Source organism: Phacochoerus africanus, chromosome X (assembly GCF_016906955.1).
Source record: "Phacochoerus africanus isolate WHEZ1 chromosome X, ROS_Pafr_v1, whole genome shotgun sequence".
Lineage (NCBI taxonomy): Eukaryota > Metazoa > Chordata > Mammalia > Artiodactyla > Suidae > Phacochoerus > Phacochoerus africanus.
Genome location: NC_062560.1, coordinates 112,669,806 through 112,684,078, shown reverse-complemented (window position 1 = coordinate 112,684,078; position 14,273 = coordinate 112,669,806). Strand labels below are relative to the sequence as shown.

Sequence of the window (14,273 nt, the reverse complement as noted above, 5' to 3'; positions counted from 1 at the left end):
GTGGCTGGCTATAGCTATAGATGTAATTATTTCATTGATTCGCAGCAGCATACTGAGCTCTGCAAAGATAAATTAACTCTGAACAATAATCAGCGCCGTTCTCACCCTATACTCCCTCCCCTTAAAAGTTTGCAAGAAATTTGTCTAAATTTAATCCTCCTTTGAAATTTTTCTTTTTACTTAGAGACAGGAAATTTAATTTTGCCAAGTGGAAACCGCAAGGTTTAAGTTTAGTACAAAACTAAGACCCTTAGGAATTGGAAGGGATTGCCAAATACCTTCTTACTTCCCAACTTTTAGTGCCGTTTAAAACTCACTTGAGACCCTTAAGTCATGGAAAACCTAAGGTAACTGGCATGGTTTCAAGGGATGGAAGTCTCGACGGGCGTAGGAAAGCCAGTTAGAGAAAGTTTGAGGTTGTTTTTTCAGAGCTTGTCTGGCTGAAGTATTTAAGGGAAACTTACAGCCATGGCAAGGTGCGCTGGGACGATGACTGTCGGATCTTTCTTTGTAGCAATCGTAGGAAAAATCTCTCCGCTCTGGGGAGGTCAAGTATGGGCAGAAATGGTCAATGTCACTTCAACGGCCCATCCAGTTCTTTGGAGTTTACTACATGCCATGGGGCTTGCTTTGAGCTTTCGGCAGAGGGAGCTGAATCAGATCGGTCTTTTCCTAAGGCTTCTGCAGTGAAATGTGTCGAGAGGTGTTTTGGGGGAGGCGGAAAGAGGGATGGTTCTGTGATTGAATTATGTTTCTGAATTCAAAGTCAGCAGGTTTCTTTACTGTAGAACAAGTGACAAGAGAACCTTTCTTATGCTCCTGTGGACAAGTCATCTACAGGAGAGGACTAGAGGGTGCTGTTCCTTGCAAGTATTTCTCCGGGAAAACTCCGTTCCTGAGGCTCCTGCCCTGGGAATAGTGGTGTGCGGTGCACACTCTGGCACACGTGGCTGAACTGAATGATCTCCGAGAGCCTTTCCAGCTTTACTGTTGGATGTTTCTATGACATATTGTCTCTAAACATAGAAGCTTCCCCAGTGAAGTAGTGTCATTCTTTCTGACCTTAACTAATTCTGACTCTGATCATTCCAACAAAGGAGGCTACGGTCCTAATGGGTAAAATGTAAATTCAGGACCGTGTGACTAACTCCTGAATGTTTACAGGTGCCACTTTTGTGATATACATAGTCTATAAGGCGGGGCTATAACGGATTGCCATTTTTCCTGAAGATATTGTTTCGTTTCTTAGAGTTGGCCCTGCCCTCCACTTCTCCCTCTCGTTTAATATGAGTAATCAGGCATTGGCTGAGAAAGACATTTAGGCAAATAATGGCTATCCGTGCAATTTTTTTTTTCTTTTTGAGTGTTACTATGCCATTTTTTGCCTGTTTCGAATATGTATCTGCCTGGATCTTACGTGTGCATGTAGAAACAGGATGCTTAAGCACACGTTTTCCTGGCCTGTAGTGGATGACTTCAAGACTAAAGAAATTAAAGTTAACCTGCCTTCCCCTTCCCCCCCCCCCCCAGTGCGCACACACTAAGAAAACCCTTAAAAACATAAAAGCCTCATCTTGCTTTAATCACGTGTAGGTTCAAAAAAAGTTGTATACATTTTGAGCCAGGAGTTAGGCCTGGTGGTCACACAGTCTGCCCCCTCCCCTGGATTCAAGTTGGTGGGAGGAGCTCCGACCGGCATCAGCGTCTTTGAATATACAGTTGCGCCACTGTGGTTGGGAAAGTGGAGTGGCTGACCGGGTAGGGAGCCGTGTGAAGCTTTTGGTGGGAGGAGCCATGGAATAAAAAATTGCTTTCTCCAGCCGTCAACTTCCTTAAATTCCTTGCAGCTGGTCAGGTAAGCTGGGCCTGAGGGTGCCTCCTGCTTTGCCCCGGGCAACCGAAGGCCTAGTAGAGCCGGAGCTGATTCTATGGAGGGGGCTGCTTAGGACCTTAAGGTAAAGAGAGTAAGTAAAGTGGGGTTTCGAGGATTTACCTTTATTTTAGCTGAACCCACCAAGGTGGAAGAATAGGTAGGGAGAGGGTGGCTAGATAATAGATTGCATGGGGCATACTTACACTAAAAAATCCGTCCTCGTTTATCTGAAATTCAAATTTGATTGGGCATCCTGAATTTTCATTTGATAAAGCTGGCAACCCTAGATAGGATTCCAGGCAGAAGCCCTAGCCGGGAAGAAAAGGTACAAGCAGCTGGTGTCCCTTTTTGTCCTGGTTCTAAATCGCTGTGGTTAGTGACTAGATGGGGTGTCCAGCAAAAGGAGCCCGGCGACCCTAAGATTTGACGAAGGCCCGAGGGAGACCCTCTCTCTACTTTATGTTGCTTCATAACAAAGCCTATGTAGTAAGTAGCTTCATGAAGTTGCATGATTTTATGTGTATTTCTTGGAGTAACAAATTGTCATTCTTTTCTTTTTTCCTTTTTTTTTTTTCCTGTATTTTAATGACATTTTACATTGGCAGCCATCAACTACTTTAAAGACAGCTTCCATGAATACTTAGCATCGGAAACTCCTTCCGACTCTTGGTAAACGCAGTGGGCTTCACGTGTCTTGGGGGTTCTAATTTCCTTCTGGTTGGCTGTCTTATAGACAGAGGGGATGCGTTCCTGAAGAGCAGATTATTGAAGAGATAGTTAATATTTTTTTCTAAAGCAATTGAAGGTATTCGATTAGACTGGTGTGGAAAAATTGAGGGGGAGGCAGGAAGCAGATCTGAGTTACTGGGAAGGCAGGCTTGGTTTCACTCTGAACAGCAACTCTGACTTTTAGTGCTGTTTGCTCTTCAAGAAAATTCAGAGAAAAACTTCAAGTTTGGGATTATTTGAAAATAAATGTTTGGTGTGAATTCAGCTGAACAGGGGTCTTAAAGCACGTTGGGGGGACATTTTTCTCGTAAGAAGTCTAGATACGCAATAGAGATGCCCAGGAAGGCCCCGCTCTAGTGATTGACCTAAAGCCTTGTCTTCCTCCTTTGTCTAAGTGGCTTCAGGGAGTTTGACTTGCAGCTGGTTAGAGAAATGCAGGGTGGGGATGGAGCCCACCTGTCAAGGAAGGCAGTTTATTCTAAGGTGACCCTGGTGCTCCCCTTGGGCAGGCCCAGGTGCTAATTAAATATGAATCCACTGCAGGTGCCTTTACTCAGCTCTGTGGGGTCCTCTATCCTGGAGGGGGGTGGGGGGGAGTTCTGGTGGCCACAGATCCCTGGGAATTAGAACAGGGTTTAGGTCTGTGTGCCTTAGGATTTCCTAACATTTCTGATTGAGTTACCAGGATTTTTCAGCCATGATGGTCACTTATACCTCAGAGTATATATTCATAGCAAAAAGAAAGAAAAAAAGAAGAAATCTTGTTTTGAATTAGCTGTTTTCTGAACCTGAACAGAGTAACGGTTCATTTGAAAGAGAAAACCAGAAACAGCCTCAGTCGTGTGTTGGCTGTTGTTCTCTTCTTGGAGAAGAAAGAACTTGAGCCAGGAAACAGCAAGAAGAGCAATTAGGATTCTAAGGCAGACCTAGTGTTATGCCCTCATAACATTATTCTCATACAGTTTATTCATTCAGCAAACTTTACGGAGTGGACACTCTTCACCAGGCACAGAAAGAGCCCCGGAGGCTCAAAGATGAAGAAGATACAGTCCTGCCTTTAGACAAACTCAAAGTCGAATGGAGAGATAGGCATGCAAACAGTTTATCCATGTACACAGTGATAAGTGCTATGATAAAAGTGAGTACAAGGTGCAGCTGGAGGCACAAAGGAGGAAGAGAAATGGGAGTAAGGGTGTGGGGGTAGGGAGATAGGTTTAGGCAAATCTTTACAAAGCGAGAGAGTCCTTTCAACTGAAAATCCATATTGGGTAGTGAGAGCCCAGAAGCTTGGCTGCCGTCCATACTGAGCTGCTTGTAAATTAGGACAAGCCACCTCATCAATTTGGCCCTCGCTTTCCCTGTAAGATAAAGGTGCACGAGATGTTCCTTGAAATCCCTTTCAGCCTTAAATGTTCTGATTCTGGAAATCAGGTTATCTTAGTGGGCTGCTGCAGAACAACAGTGTGTTTGTTGAACCTACTCCTCCCTTCCGCTTTTGGAGGTCACCATTTGAAAGCTTTCTTGAGGCAGATAGGCAGGAAAATTGTGCCCTCCTCCCAGCTTCTTAGCTATTGAGACCTGTTGTCTGGTTTGCACCAAAGTCATTGTCTTGTATGTGTGTGTGTGTGGCGGGGAGGGGGGGGATGTCAAGAAAGGCGAGTTGAGCAGAGATGCAGTGCCCACTTCGTGGGGGGAGTGGCCCTCGCCATGGTGGGGGTGGGGGTCCTACATTCAGCCCCGTTAATTTTGCTTTCAGTACACTCAGGAAATGGTTTATCAAAGTCTTTAAAGACTTCTTGTCTGCACCCCAAATTGAAATGAAAAGTTGCATGCAAGACTTTAAGGATGGGAATTAAAATCCTTACAATTTTAAAGATTTTTGTGCATGTATATATATATATATATCAATATTCATAGATGGTACAGTACTGGGAGATAAAGACAGCCCTCTAAGAAGAAAGTGGGAAATTTGCCATTAGTATGCTGACCTCTGACTAGTACTCCATCTTTGTTGATGTTGTCTCACTTTGAGTTGTTTCAGAGTGTTCCTAGTCTTTAATAGGTCCGTGATGCTTGTAGGAACCAGGCAACCTAGTATGTATGATTTGTAATTCTAAAATTACCGTTACTTCCTTGGAGAAGCCATGTCCACACCTGTAAGTATGTTTCAGTAGGGCAGTATAATCCATAGGATTTTTCATTTAATACGTGATCACTGAAATGGAATCTTTTTTTTTTTTTTTTTCATAGAAATGAAATCACCCATTCGTAGCCCTTAACATTTAACTTTTACCTCTTGGTAACCTAGCAGAGCAGTGAGTTGTCTTTGAAAAGGTAATCCAGTTATCATTGTATTTGAGAGAAGGGTCCCCCCCCCCCCAAAACCCCATAATTCCTAGTGTATTTGAAGAAGCAAGTCATTCCGCAAACAGCTGTTCCTGTTAAGGTCCTGTGACTGACAAGGGTAATTTTCAGCTTCCTAGGGGCCTTTTCTTATTCTGATGGATGGTAGAGCTTTCTCTCAGGAAGGTAAAAAAGTACATTTCAGGGAGTTTTTTGACCACCCAGTGCAGGGGAAGTCTTGCATCTGACAGACTCTCACTGTCATAACTCCCAAGACTTAGGTGGGATTTGAATCTCTACAATGCTACTTTTCTTTCGCAGTCAAAGGCTTTGTACTCATTTGTGAAAAGCCTGAAGGTAGGTAAAAAGAAATAGATTGAATTTGGGAGGTTTTATGAATGCTCTGCAACTTTTCCCTTTGTCTGCCATCAACTTTTTGACGCGGAGGTGTTTCGGAGACTTCATTGGTCATTTTCTCCCCCCTGCTGTTTTTTTTGGGTGCATTTTCAAAGAGAGTAGATGGGAAAGCGGAGCTGGAAGACTCACAGATGTAGTTGCACTTTTTTCAGCAGAGAGTCGCTTTGCTATTGAATCCCTTGGCCATTTTCGGGATTCAGTATCATGGTGAGAGACTGAAGGAGAATGATTTAAGGCCAAAGGAAATGGAAAAGATGTGAAATTGAGGTGAGCATAAATGAGCTTGCACTCTGAGTGCTTCAGTGCTTCTTTAATTGTGTGTGTATATATATATGGAGGGGAGGGAGCTAGAAGTAAACGGGTCTTGGCTGCTGTTTTTAGGATCTAGCCACCTCTACCGGTGGATGGCGATGGTCACAGGTACACTTCAAGAGTCATTTATGACATTTATAGAGTCACTTATGACATGGTCTCATTCCTTGCACTGAGCACGTGGTAACAATGAGCTCTGTGAGTCTAGAAGGAGGGCTTGGGAAACCCAAGGGGTGATTTTTTTTTTTTTTTCCCCAGCCCATGATCATTTCTGGGCTATTTTAGACTTGGTGTGAATTGGATATCTTGTGGCCCATTCAGGGTGCTTAGCTGGCCTAAGGAAAACATTGAACCTTTCTAGTCCAAAGTCACTGGTTTTCCAAAGGACAGGGGAAAAAAAAAAAAAAAAAACGATAAATGATTATATATTGGGCTGGGCCAATCCCTCCCTTGCCTCCACCCCCTCCCATCCAAGTCCATGCTTACCAAAGCCTTCACCCCTACCAAGACAACAGCACATGTTAGCAAATGTCGGGGACAAAGTTTGCCGCCCCCTCCACACCTCCAATGAAAGTATTTTGGCCTACAGTTAAGTTTGGGCCTCTTGAAGAATGAATACCATACAGAGGAGATTTCTTATCACCCAGATTTGTGCATATAAATATATTATCCTGGGTTCTAAAGTCGTTTTGGAAAAAACTTAGGGGACTTGGCTTTCTTTTGAAATACTGTGTTCCACAGATAACATGGATATTAAATTATCTCGTCTCATCTATTGTTTGGACAGAAAATGCAGGGTTTTTTTCTCTTGTAGATGCTGTCTTTAACATAAGCAGCAACCTCTGGTAAAGTAGTATTGCTGTGCATTTGCATTGTTATCGAATTAAATTATGGATTCTGTCATTCAAAAGAGAATGCTTTATAAATCAAGTAAAATCTCATAACTAACATGAGTAAGTTTTTTTAAAAAATCTTAGGCTGCCTCATATTCCATACGTTAGTTTTATAGCCTAACTTGATGTAATTCTTTCAAGTGTAATTCTGTTTTTCTGTTTCTGTGTGCTGTTTTCACTTTGTAAAAATGTCATTAGTTTCCCAAGAAAAAGCTTAAGCAAAGGCATTATATGTAAAGGACAGCAATAAAAAGCACAAAGGCAGGTAGCAATTCTTTATCTGTAGATAGGCAGGAAATGTGCCAAATACACCCTGTTCTCTCCCTTCCTTCCTCCTCCCCTCCTCAGATTACATTCAATGTAAATGATGTTAAAACTCTAACCTGTAACAAATGGCAAAATCCTAACATCCCCCTTTGTCTTTTTTTGGGAACTGATCTATTGTTTGGAGTTCCTGAATGTAAGAGACAGTCCTCTATAACTTTTCTTGAAGTGGATCACAGATTGTGTTTTGTTTAAATGTTTATGGTTGTTAAACATTTGTGTGGGAAAGCTCCCAAGGTGGTTTACAATCCTAAGGCAATCCTGCTGGATCTCGCTGATTTCTTTTTCCAGTGCTGCTGCGAATCTGTTCCAAAGCATGGGAACTGGAGCTAGTAGGCGGAAAGAAAGAGAGTCTAAGGAGAAGGAAGGTCAGGAGTAAGTTACTTAAACCTGCTTAAGGGGCAGGATTTCCAAATGCAGCTGTAGTCAATGATAAAAAAAAAAAAAAAAAGGCCTGAAATTCAGAAAAGGGGTCACAGGTAGAGATAGAGATTTAAGATCTGAGCAGTTGCAGTCAGAGATGAAACCTTACCAGAACTTCATTTCTCCAGGGGAAAGAGATTAGAGAGGAGAGCAGAGGATTTAGGGCTGTACCTTGGGGAAATCTTTAATGTTGGCGTGTGGAAGGAGAAAGAGAAACACCGGAAGTAGAAACTACCACGCTTGGCTCCCCTGAGCTGTTAATTCTCAGCCAGATAATCTGAGTTACGCTAGGTGGAGGGTGGAAAATCTAGAGACGAAATAAATCCCCTGCGACTTCCTTTGCCTTGATGCAGGTTGTAGTAGATACAGAAAGAAGCTTATGTTTTCTCTTAGGGGTCATATTAATGAGGGGAAACCTCCATTGTGATTTTTAGCGGATGTTATGATTTCATTATGGTCCTTATATGTGCTGAAATTATGTAGCTATTACTAGGCTACTCTTACGAGTTCAGGAAGACTGGGTTCTTACCATTCTCAGTTCTTACTACCGATAAATTTCTTCCTTTTCCAGGATTTGCAGAGAAACATAAAGGAAACTACGATATTATTTGATGTTATAGATAACTTGATGAAACCTACACTGATCAATTGGGGAAACAAAAGTAGCTGTCTTGATTTCTCAAATTATGCTTTAAGTTCTACTCAGCTTCTTGCTGCCTCGCCCAATGATCTAATACCTAAAAGAGCAGTTGAGTGCATCTGGTTTTGTATTAGATGTAGTTCTATAAAGTTTTGAAGGGCACACCTTGATTCGCAGTGAAATTATAGGAATGCTGTAATAACAAGAGAACTAATTTGGAGAAACGATCGTATAAACCATTTAAAGCATCCCAAATAGGGAAAATCTGTGGCATGTGTTGAAAACACTTGACGAGCTCATTTCCTCCTGGGAATTCAGGTGGCCTAGCAACTTGCACTCTTGGGTTCAAAAAAAAAAAAAAAAAGTTGCCTTTTTTTTTTTTCCCTCCACCCCTCCTTCCAGTAGCTCAGGCATTGTAAAGAATCTTAGCAACTGTGGGGAAAAAGAATTGCTTACAGTTGTGCTTATCTTAAAAGGATTATGGCAGATCTAGTAATCCAAATGAGAGACTCATTAGCTGCTGGGTACAGTGCTCAAGAGTTAAACACGACAGGTCACATTTGACAATGTGATAAATACCTCTCTGGTGACATCCTTTGCTGCCACATGGTAAACACCATAATTAGCATCCATGTCAGCATTTAGGTAACACCGAAGATAGGTTCGGTTCTGCCGGACTGACATATTATCCTGGCTGGAAGTGTTTAAACCATCAATAAAATATTGGAATGCCTGACCCTCGAAAAGAGACTTTGGTCTCAGTTATCCAAGTGATCCTCGGCCGCTGCCTCTGGAATCTAAGGAGCAGCAAGGCCGCAAAGTATAGAGATTTATTCTTTGATTGACAGAATGTCAGTGGGTTTCGGGATGTTTCTCACATTGTATGGATTCAGGAAAAAGAACTTTGAGCCCAAATTGTCCAGCATAATGAATCTAAAAGCTATAATCATGTGTCTATATTTAACAGTTTTCCTCAGTTTTCTTGATTGTAGATCCAAATCCTAAATCGTATTTAACGGGCATGACTTTATGTCTCCTACTGGGAAATTTGTATTTAAATCTAATGTTGTGACGGTATCATACTGTTCCTAGTGTGTTATATCTTAAACATGATTTGATGCATATCAAAGTAGAGCAAAGCAAAATGGCTAAGAGAATGAGTTCTGAAATCAGAAGATGAAGACAGGAGAGCATCAGTCTAAGAGGGCTTGTGTGAAGACTGAGTTCATTCGTGTAAAATACCGATTATAGTACGTCGCATATGCCAAGACGTGGATTAGTAACCATTCAGGGTTTTAGAAATATTAACATAAACTCATCTCCTCCTTCGTCGTTAGGGTCGCTGTGCCAGAGAGAACTGCAAGTACCTCCACCCTCCGCCCCACTTAAAAACACAGCTGGAAATTAATGGACGGAACAATCTGATTCAACAAAAGACGGCCGCAGCCATGTTCGCCCAGCAGATGCAGTTTATGCTCCAAAATGCTCAAATGTCATCACTTGTAAGTCACAGCTCTGCTTTTTTAAAAATGCGTGTATATATATATTTAAAGTATGTCTGTTTCTACATTGGAATAACCTTGCGGGGCCTCTGGGAAGTTAGTCCCCAAAGGATTTAGGATGCCCGCTAATACATTAATTGGCCTATGGAGCTGTTGTACATGTGAAGGGAGCGTTCAGGTGTGTTGGATTTAAAACCTGGGTCGCATTAACCATGAATTTCGTTTACAGAAGAATTAATAAAGGAACAGAGACATTTTAAGAGGAGAAAGGGGTTTCATTATTATGAAATTAACCCTTGGAATTTAGGGTATTAATTCAAACAGATTTCCTTGCTTTTTGATAGTAGTTTTGTTGTTACTTTTTCATAGAGTTTTTATTTTTTTTGCTTTTTAGGGCCGCACCCGAGGCATGTGGAGGTTCCCAGGCTCTAGGGGTCCAGTCGGAGCTACAGCTGCCGGCCTACACCATAGCAACATCACATCAAGCCGCATCTGCAACCTACACCACAGCTCACAGCAACGCCAGATCCTTAACCCACTGAGTGAGGGCAGGGATCAAACCTGTGACCTCATGGTTCCTAGTCAGATTTGTTGCTGCTGTGCCACAATGGGAACTCCTAGACTTTTTATTTTAAAAGAATTTTTGATTTAAAGAAGTCACGGAGTAAGGATGCAGGTTTGATCCCTGGCCCTGCTCAGTGGGTTAAAGGATCCAGTGTTGCCACAAGCTAGAGCATAGGTCTCAGATGTGGCATTGCTGTGGCTGTGGCGTAGGCTGGCAGCTACAGTTCCAATTCAGCCCCTAGCCTGGGAACTTGCATATGCCATGGGTGCGGCCCTAAAACGACAAAAGAAAAGTCAAAAAGATAGTACAGAGAGTTTCCATGTTACCCCTTATCTGGTTTCTCCCACTGTAAATATCTTATATTTCCATGGTATATTTGTCAAAACTAAGGAACTGACATTTATATATTACTACGAACTGAACTCTAGAATTTATTCAGGCTTTACCAGATTTTCCATCAGTGAACTCTTTCTGTTCCGGTGTCCCATCCAGGGTACCACAGTGCATTTATTTGAATTCTGTCTCCCCGTCTCTCCTCTGGTCTGTGACTGTTTCTCAGTCTTTCCCCATTTCCCATGATCTTGACAGTCTTGAGAAATACCGGCCAGGTATATGGTGGGGGGTTCAACTTAACCTGGTCACAAGAGTTTTCTTTACCGAAACGGATAGTATTTTTGGTGTCATTCTAGACCAATGTCGAGTACTTGTATGGATCAGTGAGTTTAAATGGATCATTTAAAAAGCAATTTTGTCCTATGGAGAATTCATCTTGTCCTGATACCTTAAAATATAAAGTTGCACTTTGGTCTTAGATCTTTCAGGGTGAATTGAAAACTGTCCCTTTCTCCCGAGTTCTTCCAAGTCTCAAATTTAGTTCCATGGTGTCTCATTCTAATTCTGGCTGGCCTACTTCCTTTAAACCATTATCAGGACACTAATTTGAAAAGGTTACATTATCTTTATGTTACCCATTTCATTTGTGACTATGAAATCGGTGACTGAGAGCTGAAAGATGTATGTAGTATTTAGATGCAAGGAAAATGTGGGAGTAGGTCAGTCTGCTCTCAGCAAAACCTATCTCGTTATAAAGTTGATTCTCAGAATTCACAGACGTCTGTGGAGATAGGGCACCCCTTCTGTGGTATCTTTAGAGATAATGCAAAAAACACAGGTGGTTAGGGGTATTGACAAATTTAGCACCATGATACTCGTTCCAGAATGTCTAGAAAATTTTAAGTAAAAGAGACAGATTTCACATTTTGTATTAGTAGTTTGGCAAAAACTTTGCCTGGAGCTCAGTGCTTATTAATTATTACTTTGATAAATTTGTCTCAAAAAGTCACCAGTGAGTGCTCCTTGGCATTCTCCTTTGACCTGTAGTGATACTTACATGGTTGTACTCCTTTCTTTCTTTCTTTATTTGCTTTTTAGGGCCACACCGGCAGCATATGGAGGTTCCCAGGCTAGAGGTTGAATCAGAGCTACATCTGCAACCTACACCACAGCCACAGCAACACCAGATCCTTAACTCACTGAGCAAGGCCAGGGATCGAACCCGAAACCTCATGGTTCCTAGTCGGATCCGTTGCCGCTGCGCCACGACAGGAACTCCTGTACTCCTTCTTTAAACTCTGTCCTTAGCTTTCGCACACTGAAGAATTTCAGTCCATCCTTACTTCTGAAGGGATAGGGAAGAGAAAGAGGTTCTAGATACTGAGAATAGTATGAACAAAGCCACAGAGAAATGAATATGCTCGATGAGCCCAGAAAAATGTGAGTAGACGGGAAATAAAGCAAGGGAGCCTTTTACCCATCATTGCTACTCTTGGCCTCTTGTGGGATGTCCCAATTTCAGCCTAAGCAAAGAATAGGAGCCAGATTTTATCACAACACTCGAGCCCAGTATTTCCTACACAGCTGGAGCGTGTATTTCTTCGTAGATCAAGGGACATCGATCAACCGCCCCATTTCAGGGAACCAGAGCGCAAGGCCTGGGGTAAAGACGTGAGGCAGACTATTCATCTTCTATCCAGCCTCCAGTAGAGTAGCTCCATGCCAAGTCTCAACCCTTCATGCATTATTGATTACAGAGTGGCTTTTTTAGAGTCCAGCGAGAGATCCGTTGAGGTTTCGGCCTCTTGTGCTTTCTCATTTGATTCTCCATGCTTTCTATGATGGAATACTTTTCCCCTTTTTTCTTCAAGGAGGGTGATTTCAGATTGCGGGTTGCAGAATATGACCAACATGACTCACAGGAATACCATTTATTGTACAGCGCATCACCAAGACACAAGACATTACTTAGAAGACCCCAGGGAACAATTGGAAATTGCTTTTCTACCTTGTAGATTATTTAACAATAGCTGTTGTGATGTGGTAAACTGATAAAAGATTCATTTCTGCAGTTACTATGTGTACAAAAAGCTAACCCCGGGATAGTTGATGCGATCCTCTCTTGTGGTCTCGAGAGCTGCCTTGTGGGCGTGTTGTAATTGAGCTAGTGTGGGCAATTTTAAGTGACATTTTCCAGTCTGACTGGAAAGAAATGTTCTTTATTATGAAGCTTGATTTTCCTATGGAAGTAACGTATAATTTGACTTCATTTCTCTGGTACCTGTTCTCCCCAAACATCCCTTCTAACCGCTCCCACCCCCAGCCTAATAATCGGATTCTTTTCCCTAAAATAGCCAAGCTTTTGCTTAAATTCCTAGCCCTGATGTTTGGCTGGCTGTATATCACGACCCATTTGGTATCGCTGTCTTGAACCTCAGGTCTTCTCACAAAGCACACTTTGATCTGTTTCTAGGATACCAGAAGAGCACATCTGCTTTTGGAAAATTGAGTATGGTTTGCTTATTATAAGCCCCCAGATAAAGGGGATGTCAGCCTAAACGTAGCTAGAGAACAGACTCTGTTCACTGTGACTGAACAATGAATAAAAGCCACACCTAGTCAATTTGGGTGGCATGCTTGCTGTGGCAGGCAAGTTTGTTCACTGTATCTAATAGGGCTGAAGTGACATTTGCGAGTATAAAATTCCACCTCGGAAAGCTTTTGTTAGTTTTATTGAGGAAGTTTAGCAGGTGACACAAAGGGTGTGACTCCCTAGTATTTTTCAGTGCCTCTTCAGAAAGAGAGTTGCTGATGTTCACAGCAACAACTTAGATAATTAACAACTCCCCTTGGCCTAATTAAGGGGCAAACCTGAGCCCTGTAGAAGAATTTTAGGGAAAGCAGACACGCTGGATTCCAACTCTCAAGCAAAGCTAACAGTTGCAAATTTCAGGTCTTTTGACGACTTGGAATTTTTATTACGTAAGGAAATTGCCAAGGAAGGATTCTCACTGTTATGTCTATGTAAGGTGCATATGATGTTATAAGGCTATTAAAATTATTTTTGACTTAAACATTTTGTACAACCTAGACCTGCCCATGTCTATACATTCCTTCATTTCTCTCTCTGAATGTGGTGATTCACATGGAGGCAGTCCTTTACATGCAGGTAAACTGGACCCAGTTGAGTCTGTTCCCCGGATGACTTATATAGAGGTTATTGGCTCAGCCATTGCAGTGTGTGCCAAGTCCTCTGCTCTGCTCTGTACTTTTCACGGCTTGTGTTCCTGTAGCCAAATCATGCTGTTCCAAACTGCAGAGGCTACGCACTGGGGGACTTCAGGCTTTTTCTTTATCACAGACAGATAGAATCAGCTGATGTCCATCTGGACCCTCCCCACCTTTTTATAGGATTTTTACAAGTTTTTAACCAAATACATTTCTCATAAACAAGCTTATATGTCTCTCTAACATTAATTCTAGTAAGGAATGAAGGTGAACCAAATGGAGAAAAAATAGGAATGAATTTCCCATAGATAGGAAGAAGGGAGATATACTAATGAATGAATAATATCAGTATTTTTAGACTTGAATGTTTTGAATGTTTTTCTTCTTAAATTAAAGAGGAGCTATAAGATATATTGCTCTCTGCAGTTTTGGACTAAGACAGATTAAACGGAACAGAAGTAAATTGCAAAATAGTTATTTACTTTTTTTTGAACGTGTTAGTGAAATGATTTTGAAGTTAGAAACAAAAAGGTAATATCCTCCCCTCACCAAGATATATTACACATTTTGCATATTCACATCAGAGTTACAGTTTTTCTAGTTGACGTAAACTTTTTTTTTTTTTTTTTTTAATGCCTGTACTTGCAGCATGTGGAATTTCCCCAGGCCAGGTATCAAACCAAACCAAGCC

At 41.8% G+C, this 14,273-nt stretch overlaps 1 protein-coding gene across 1 annotated transcript in view; it reads left to right on the top strand.

The window, feature by feature from the left end:
- MBNL3 (muscleblind like splicing regulator 3) overlaps nucleotides 1-14,273 on the top strand; it is a 118,951-nt gene that overhangs the window by 81,673 nt on the left and 23,005 nt on the right. The window contains exon 3 of the mRNA XM_047764346.1: nucleotides 9,292-9,456. Within this exon, the coding sequence (XP_047620302.1) occupies nucleotides 9,292-9,456 (165 nt within the window). The remainder of the gene's footprint in view (nucleotides 1-9,291; nucleotides 9,457-14,273) is intronic.